The following is an 8951-nucleotide window of genomic DNA, read 5'->3' as shown; positions in this document are numbered from 1 at the left end:
GGTAATTTATGACAAATTATTACCGCACTTAGACCCATAATATTTACTCACAAAGTAACTACCCCATTTTTGGGAGAAGTTAAAGTTGTGTCACTGTTTGATGACATGAGCCCAATGGGAAGTCAGTTTTTAGTTGAGTAATACTGACGGTTGAGGTTCATATATAAAAATTTGCAGAACCTCTGCTTTAGGATACAGTGCAAAGAGCCAAATGGAGCTGGTAGTGACAATCGTGTCACTACTCTTGGCAGGCCATGTATATGGGGGTGAGTGTTTAAGTAAATAAAATTTAAAAAATTATGTCTTCATAATAATTGAGGAAATTAATAAACCCCACAATAAAGTATTGCAGATACTACAAAATCAGTCAAGCAGAGTTCTGGCAGGCATCTATTCTATATTGTAAATTACAGATTGATGTTAATCATTGAAATACTAATTCACTTACCTGTACTCATGCAGAGACTTCATTCAATTCTGAGCCAACATTGACTGGTTTGCACAATTTCTGAAGATTTCTATGCATTGTAATATGCCTGTGATATTGTGGTTCTATTAGTTATGAATGCACTTTCTTTCTCAGGTTCCTTACGAACAGGAATTGTGGGTGGCAGAGAAGCTGTTCCTAATTCTCACCCTTACATAGCTTCCTTGCAATTGAGACGCCAGCACTTCTGCGGGGGGTCGCTGATTGCTCGTCAGTTTCTTATGACTGCTGCTCACTGCTTAAGTGAAATGTGAGTATGTCCACTTCACGGATGTGTGATGCTAGATAGTACTATGTAGTATGTGTAGTTTGTACCATGGTAAAGCAAATGTGGACCTCTAAAATTGCAATTTAAAAAAGACCTTCACAAAGCTACCTATATATTTTGCTTTTTATTTTCAAATGGTACAACTGCCTTGGATTTATTTAGTTTTAGATTCTAGTTATATCCCAAAAGTTGCAACTCAACAAAATTGGAACAATAACAAATATTTTATGAACAATTATTTCACATTGTTGCTTATGTGGTATACATATAAGATGGGGTTCTAGTACCTGTATTAATTATTCTAAATCAAATATCTTCACACAAATATCAAAGATATCAATTAATAATGTTTAACTTCCTTAAAATATGACTGAAGTACCCTCAATCTCCGGGCCAGGCCCCCCCACCCAATTTACCTTAACCCAATAATGACAGACACATGACACTTGGGTTGAAAAAGCCAGAGCCTATTTTATTTATTAACAAGGCATTGCCACGCAGCCTTAGGCCCGACACCTCATTGCGTTAACCGGGCAAAGGCTACCAAACTGAACACATAAATATAACAAATAACATCAATAAACATAAATAATTAACAAAAACCATAAAGCCAACCAGGCAAACTAGTAACCACCACACAGGGCCAGACATACCAAGATGCCCAAACCTGAGGCTCCCAACACCACCTACCAGGAACCTCCCATCAAATGCTCTCCCCCAGTGCATTCACACCCCCTAAATGCCTGGTAAGATGCCCACCCGGCTGTGACAGCAGAAATATCCCAACAGAACACAATAAACAGGGAGGGAGGGTGGGACAAACAACACCGGGTAAGGTGACTACAAAATGTCCCTAAACCTCGTGTCACAGCCACATAAATAACTACCCTCTAAACCCCAACTTACCCAAACTGGTGCCAAAGCCGCGCCCTACTCGGGAACCCATTCAGGGCCCATTCTGGCCATGCTGGCCCCCATGGGCATAGAAAAAAATGCAATAGCCTATTCACAACAATTCATCAAGATTGCAAAACAGGAAACAATTAAGTAAACAGCTATACAGTCCAACAACAAGTGGGAGTTTTTTCCTTACTTTTTCACTCTGGGCACTTAGCCTATTTACAAGGGGAAGGGACAACCATTGGGTATATAAGTGTGCTGATGCCATTTTCACTTGTCAGTAGCAGCAGTTACTGATGAGAGCTGAAGTGTCAGACAGTGACAGTTATCTTAGCAAAGGCTGAGATTAATGCTCACTGCTCACCTACCATACTGCAAGTTAATTAATAGTTTCTTTTAGTGCAGAAAATATACTGTTGTGGAGTGGATTGGAGAAGCTGTAGTGACTACTGTAGGGACTGCAGCAGACATTTTCCCCCTGTTCCTGTGCAGAGTTTTGACTGTCTTTACTCTGGGGGTACATTGTTTTCTAAATTTCTATAATATTGTGGTGGAAAATCAGCCCTGCCCCACCGGGCTGCATGCCCATATCATCTGCCAGTGTATGCCTGCTCAGTGCTCTACTACTGCTGCACCCCTTTGCCCGTCCTTACTCCAGGGAAACCTTTTTTTTTTTTTTTTTAGTTTCTGATATTGTGGAAATTCAGTCCTGCTCCGTGGGGCTGCATGTGCCTGTCATAATTAATATAACAAATATTAATGCTTGTATTTTTTAATAAAGTGTTTGTATTAGCATTACCTATCTTATGTCACCATTTTTATTGCCTATGATTGTTTGCTCAATCTTCTCCATTCTTTCTATTGACTGATGTGCTCACAGAAACCCAACCTTGGTGACAGTAGTGTTGGGGGCTCATTCGCTTCAAAGCAATGAAGCATCCAAGCAAACCTATAGAATTGCACAAGTTTTTGAGAACGGCTTCAATCCCCAAACCTTAGAAAATGACATCCTTATACTAAAGGTGAGAAAATGAACTATTACATTTTATGCCTGGCCTGTCAGAGTTGCATATTGTTGTTCTTTCTTATGCTTGCTTGTATCTCCACAGCTTAACCGACCTGTCTCCATAAACAATAAAGTACAGATAGTCAGGCTACCTCGTGTCAATGAGACTGTCCCTGCAGGCACCCAGTGCATAACTGCAGGCTGGGGGCGGCTTGGCACCCAGAGTAGAATACCTGACCGTCTGCAAGAACTCAATGTCACGGTGACCAGCAGAGATTTGTGTCGTCCCAACAATATATGTACTGGTGTCTTCATGCGGCAGGCTGGAATTTGCTTTGTGAGTTAAGACCTCAACAGAGAGATTGTAGTATTTTAGAGGAAGGAAATGTACTTGCAATGTAGCATGCTGGGATAAAGGTTATGAAAACAAGTGCACATTTTACAATACATCTGTCAGAACCCTTTACAAAAATGGTTGCAGAATTATCAATTATAGAGAACTGGAGGCTTACCAAATGGTGGCAAAATTCCATAGGGATTAATGCTCCATCTTGATTTTTTACTAAAAAAAACCCCCATCTGGATAAGTAATTAACTGAGGTGAGAATTTTTTTATAGATAAACAAAGGTGAGGGACACTGAAGCAATTTATGATTATGTAAACAACTTTTTATGTTACAAAATGATGGTGGACAGAAGATAAAAAAAATATATATTTAGTATCGAAATAGAAAATTGATTTGTTGCATGAAATGTATAGGCTATTACCAAGCTCTATGTGGGTGTTACAGGAATTCAGCAATGGGCCTACAGTGTATTAGAGACATTAAGAGACTAGGTTGTAACAAAGTAAATACTGACTGATCATTTGGTAACAATAAGGTTTTTTTTAGTAACTACTGAAATGCAATGTATTGATAATGTCTTTGTTTTCCCCAGGGTGATTCAGGTGGCCCTCTTGTGTGCAATGGGGTGATCCAGGGGATCTCATCCTTTATTATCCGGAGTTGTGGAAGTGGAGTGGCCCCCGATTTCTTTTCACGGGTTTCTCTGTTTCGAACCTTTATTGACAATGCACTTAACAACTGATAGAGAGGAGAGTGATTAACTGCTCAAATCCTTTCAGTGCCCTTTCACTTGCCTCCATAATAATCTTCATTAAACATTTACACATCCCTTCATAATCCTCATTCTTCATATCTGGGAACTTGCTGTATATCACACAGAGCTCCCATGTGAAGTTCTGCACCCTCATGGCTATGTTTATTCTCTAGGCAGTGGATTGGTCTATTGATAACACTCACTCCTCAAGTTCCATCCACCTCAGCCTTTGAAAACTTAACTGGGACTAGCCCTGCCCCCTTATTGCAGCCACACTCCATGGTGAGAAGGAGTTCAGGGCAGCCAACTCTGTGAGGTACCCATGAATGCTCACTTTTCATTAGGTTAAGAAATGCTGAGGCAAAATAAATTGTGGTCTACAACTTTTTGTTTTTTGTAGAAGTGAAATTCCTATACATTTTTATTCGCATACCTTCCAACATTACTGTTTCATTCTTTATCTCAGGTCTGTTCTCCAGCCAACTAGGCCAAAAGTTACTTTTGACAAACACTTTATTACATTGGGACATAGGTGTAGTTAGGTAGGCAGGGCTTTCCATTTGAAGCCACCTCAAACCAATTGATACTGCTCTCTGTGATATATTTGGGTGCCTCACTTCAGTAGTCGCAAGATGGCAATATAGGAGCTGTAATTTAAGTCTGTACTACTAAAGAGCCTCTCCCCATTTGGCTTATGATTACCACTTACTGCAACAGCTTGGGAAGTATGTTTATGGAAGTTTAGATGAACACTTTTATAGTGTGAACACACAGAAATCAGAGACAGAAGTATAAATCAGGGGAGAGTCCCATAGAAAATCGGGCATTTGTTACCCTAGACCAAGCATCCTGGTATCATGGTTCTATAACGGGCTTAGCGCCCAAATTCCTCCAGTATTACAAAATATGACCCTATTATATAATACATTTCATAGTACCAACAGACTGAAAACATAAAGTGAAAAGATTTTTATTCTGATCTTCTATGCACTTTCTAATAAATCTGCTTCAGAAATAAAACCTTGTAGGTCCAGTTTATTTTATTACAAGCTGAGTATTATTGAGTATTATATTATTATAGTATTTTTTTGTTATTGCAATTCATTACACTCCATTGGATATGACTTGTGATCACATAGGTGGGGCAGTTGTGGTATGCAGAAGAGTTGTATTATAGATGGCCTCTTGTATCCATGTTTTGTAGGGAGCGATGCGTGTATAGATACCTGGCTTTTTGGCGTTGCCACACTTTCGATGTCCTCCAGACACAATTCCTTCGGCAATTCCATTACATACTAGAGGTCCCCCAGAGTCTCCCTAGTACACAATGAATTATTAGTAACAATTAATCTGAGTGATTGCACAGACACCTCTACCATTTTTTTTCTGTTCCACTGTATCTTGCCCCTTCTAAAGCCACATAGCTAATACATTTCATAAAAAAACAGGTTTGTCTGTAGGCCTACAGCATTCATTCTAGTACGTATTACAAGGGGCTTGATAACAATACACTTCAATATCTACACCCCTATGTTGGTATCTATTTCTCACCTCGCAGGAGTCTTTCTTGTTTTCCCCAGCGCACATCATAAATTCGGTAATCTCATCATCATAGTAATCACGCCGGTTACACCTCTCATTGCTTATCACAGGGACTTCCAACTCCTGCAACATGTCAGGTCTTTTGCCTGTGAGCTTGATCTGTCCCCAGCCAGCCACTAAGCAACGCGTACCCTCCGGAATATCAATGTCCTCCATCTGATAAGGCAGGGGTTTCACTGCATTGCTCAGGGGAATCGTTTGGGGGAGCTGGGAGTCAAAGAAAAAGGCAGTAATTCTCTCAGAACTCTTTTTTTCGTCCCAAAATGACAAAATTGGATATTACTCTGTGTGGTATGCTTAGGAAAATAGATTTGATATACACACTCAAGTTTATCAATTTGCCTACTGCTTGAAACAAATGCATGCTTTAATTTCACAATATTATATGGAATTCCTACTATAAACAAGCATTTTTGTCATGTAATGATATTTTTTATATATATATATAAAGCGTTTCTGTATATGGGGAACAAAAAGAAAGGAGAATGATACACCAAAATACTTGTACTGCTTAAAAATTGTCTTCTGATGTATAACATTTCTGGAAAACAGAATGGGGCAATCTATATATTAACACCCAGAATGGGATGTTAATATATTTGATAGGTCTGCCCTTCTTACCTGCAGGAGCAATAGGTCATGTTTACGCGAACTGTTGTATAGTGGATAGACAATCTGGGTTTTGACATCATATTCCAGTTTGTATTTGCTGGATTCCTTTAGAGAGTTGGAGCCCAACATTACACGTAGTGTCTTATTACTAAAAATCAAGGGAAGGGAAATAAATTAATATGGATGGTAGACTAAACAAGCAGACTTTCCAAGGGAAACACCACTTGGTGTATGCCTCACTCATTCATTTCTCCTGTATGAATATATATATATATATATGTATGTATACACATTTTGAGTATCTGGGAAATTATCGCTGCTAGGAAATGAAGATCATGTACTTTAACCCTTGAAGATTTTCACTGCACAATAACTTCACCAGGCCCACATTCTCACCTCAATCTATGCTTTGGAATTTGAGTATTTGCCATCTCATACCTGGGGTATACAAGTTAGGGATCTTGCTTAATCCTACCTGGGGGGTATACAAGTGTACAAGTGTATCTTGTGTTTATGATTGTGAATGCTATCCAGTCTTTTATGAAAATGTATCTTTACCTGGGAGCAGCACAGTGTGCTGCGCTGAGTATCCACTGGTCAGAGATTAATAACCCACCACAGTGGTGGGCTCCATCCAGCTGCACAGATACCATGTACGGCCTGTCATTAGAAGAAGAATCCCTGCCTCCTAGGATACGACCTCGGGGGGCGCACTCTGAAAAACAAGAGATGACGCCAAATGTCTGATTTATCCACACAAACCTATACATGAATACACATGCTAAAATGTAAATTTGTAGTGTTTTGTAAAGGTGGATTTTTGCAGAATATGTAAAATTTTACACTAAATTATGTGTAACAGTTGGATTTTTGTACTCTCAAAACAACATATATAGCCCAAAAGAACATTTCTTTTTTGAATAAGAGTGCCTAGTGAGTATGGGTGGTCAAGGCCTTAGTAAAACAAACCTTTGTGGTCTTGTAACAAGATTATATCTAGTTCTGTAATTAATAAGGCATTTAGGAGGCAAATAATATGTTCTGCGACTGTACTGTACTGTACTGAAACTGGGCAAGATGTCTGGATTATTCTCAAAAGGACCTTTAGAAACATACATGTTAGTTGCAACATCAGACATAAGACACAAAATGATACACATGCATAGAAATGCAGGAAGGAGAACAAACAACATTTAAAAAAAAAAAAGAAAACCAATTATGCTTCAGTGAACTAAAATAATTCTTTAATCAGCTTAAGATAACGAGGTTACTGAATGGAATATCATCGCAAGACACAACCAAGCTTTATCCTAAATTTTAGAGTTTGTTCTTTTATTAATGTGATACAAACTTTTGAATGTATTCATTTGATAACGGATACTAGGGATCATGCCTGTGTGCAAAATAAACTTGATATTCCAGGGTCGTCATTAGACAGAGAATGTCTAAAATTCATGACCTGTTTATTTTAGGAGTTATTACATCATTCAACCAAGAGAAGGCAGCAAAGAACATCAGATGCAAGAATGAAAATTCAGTAACTTGTGATTGTCACTATTTTGATAATCAATTAAGGTGTAGTTCGGTATCCCTTTGTATGAGAGTTTTGTGTATGTGAGATCCTTTTCAGCAATTAAAGCAAACTTTGATAATCGTAAGCAAATATCTAAATATTTTCTAAAGACTTTACAGTCCAATATATCAATTTACATCTTGGGGAGCATGAACTGAGAAATGCAGATATTAGATGATAGATTAAATAAAAAGCAACATGGTAGATAGTAATAGAAAGACAGTAAATAGATAGATGGTAGATAAATATGTAGTTTACTATATTTCTAAGGAACAATCATAAGAACTTTTTTCTGCAGTTATATAAGTATTATTATAAATTAATGTGGATAGGAAGATGTGGTGTTCGATCCACATTATTTAACAGTGGGAAACTATACATCAATATCTGTTTTTTTCTCAAATTCAACATTTTTATTATATGATGGTAATATTTGTTTAGTGGGGATTTTTATAATGATGTTGATCATAGTAGATAAATTTAATGCAATTTAAAGCATATTTACTTGCTTTGAATTAAAATTTATCATGCAGCGGACTCCATATATGCTTAAAATAAAAAAATCTCTTAGATTTACCATATGTCAGCGTATATGCAATGCACTGCAATTTAGTTTAAGGTACCCTGATGCTTCACATCAAAATAGGCATTAAATATTTTTCTCTCTTTTTCTTTTTGTGTTGATATATGTTTTAAAAATTTAATAAAGAAATAATTATATCAAAACAAGAAGGTATGTCCAAGAAAGAAGAGGCTGTTTATAGCAATTATAATTTATGCTTTTTTGTTAATTAAATCCAGTAGAAAATTGGGGGGGGGGGGCATTAACTAAAACATTTTTTTACAAATAGCATAAATAACCATATTTAGAAGAGGCGATTTAGAAGCTATCAGAGAATACATTGTAGCAATAGGAAAAATCTCTATATAAATTCACTCTCCTATGTAACACTCACCAACAGCTATCACACTCAAAAACGCATACAAGAGAGACCAAGGAGAAAGGACATTCATGGTTTTGCTGATCTGTCTCATTCTCAAGCCTTCTATAGTGTTTTGGAGAATTCTTTCAAATATATATCTGAAGCAGCTCCCCCAACGAAGCCAACAGGCACATAATCCCCAATGTAAACAGGAAGAATAACAATAAGGTGGTTGATGGTTAAGAGAGGGGGAGTGAGGTTTTCCCAACAATTGGCAATGGCTCAGTTTCAAACCACATTACAGGAAAATATCATACAAATAATAGATTAACCCCTTCATGATCTAGGATAGTTTGTAGCTATGAAAACCTTCTGGCTAAAGTGGTAGAGGTTAACAAAGTGAGTGAAGAATGCATGGATTATATTAATATGACGCTGCCCAGAACATAGGACAAAACCACAAATAAGCTGCAGACTCT

At 37.6% G+C, this 8951-nt stretch overlaps 2 protein-coding genes across 2 annotated transcripts; one reads left to right on the top strand and one right to left on the bottom strand.

Annotated features, from left to right (window-relative positions):
* The first annotated feature begins 211 nt into the window (after positions 1-211).
* LOC149289483 (myeloblastin-like) lies at positions 212-3750 on the top strand. Its single transcript, XM_089490539.1, has 5 exons — positions 212-266; positions 584-737; positions 2536-2677; positions 2765-2998; positions 3601-3750. The coding sequence occupies exons 1-5, from the start codon at positions 212-214 to the stop codon at positions 3748-3750; spliced, it is 735 nt and encodes a 244-aa protein (XP_089346665.1).
* Positions 3751-4893: 1143 nt separating this feature from the next.
* Positions 4894-8584, bottom strand: LOC149289482 (serine protease ami-like). The gene is made up of 5 exons (XM_089490538.1): positions 8506-8584; positions 6535-6691; positions 5986-6124; positions 5314-5571; positions 4894-5079 (listed from the first exon to the last, which is right to left on the bottom strand). The coding sequence occupies exons 1-5, from the start codon at positions 8582-8584 to the stop codon at positions 4894-4896; spliced, it is 819 nt and encodes a 272-aa protein (XP_089346664.1).
* Between the last annotated feature and the right edge of the window lie 367 nt (positions 8585-8951).

The sequence above is a fragment of the Sceloporus occidentalis genome, unplaced genomic scaffold (assembly GCF_023333645.1).
Source record: "Sceloporus occidentalis isolate IW3139 unplaced genomic scaffold, rSceOcc1.0.p SCAF_45, whole genome shotgun sequence".
Lineage (NCBI taxonomy): Eukaryota > Metazoa > Chordata > Lepidosauria > Squamata > Phrynosomatidae > Sceloporus > Sceloporus occidentalis.
The sequence above is the reverse complement of the archived record's forward strand: the minus strand, read 5'-3'. Positions and strand labels throughout refer to the sequence as shown.

Coding starts and splice junctions, on each gene's coding strand:
- LOC149289483 (XM_089490539.1), top strand. CDS start 212: ATGGAGCTGGTAGTGACAATCGTGTCACTACTCTTGGCAGGCCATGTA. Junction 2,678..2,764: donor ATGACATCCTTATACTAAAG/GTGAGAAAATGA, acceptor GTATCTCCACAG/CTTAACCGACCTGTCTCCAT. Junction 2,999..3,600: donor GGCAGGCTGGAATTTGCTTT/GTGAGTTAAGAC, acceptor TGTTTTCCCCAG/GGTGATTCAGGTGGCCCTCT.
- LOC149289482 (XM_089490538.1), bottom strand. CDS start 8,584: ATGAGACAGATCAGCAAAACCATGAATGTCCTTTCTCCTTGGTCTCTC. Junction 6,125..6,534: donor GCACACTGTGCTGCTCCCAG/GTAAAGATACAT, acceptor CTTGATTTTTAG/TAATAAGACACTACGTGTAA. Junction 5,572..5,985: donor ATGACCTATTGCTCCTGCAG/GTAAGAAGGGCA, acceptor TTTGACTCCCAG/CTCCCCCAAACGATTCCCCT.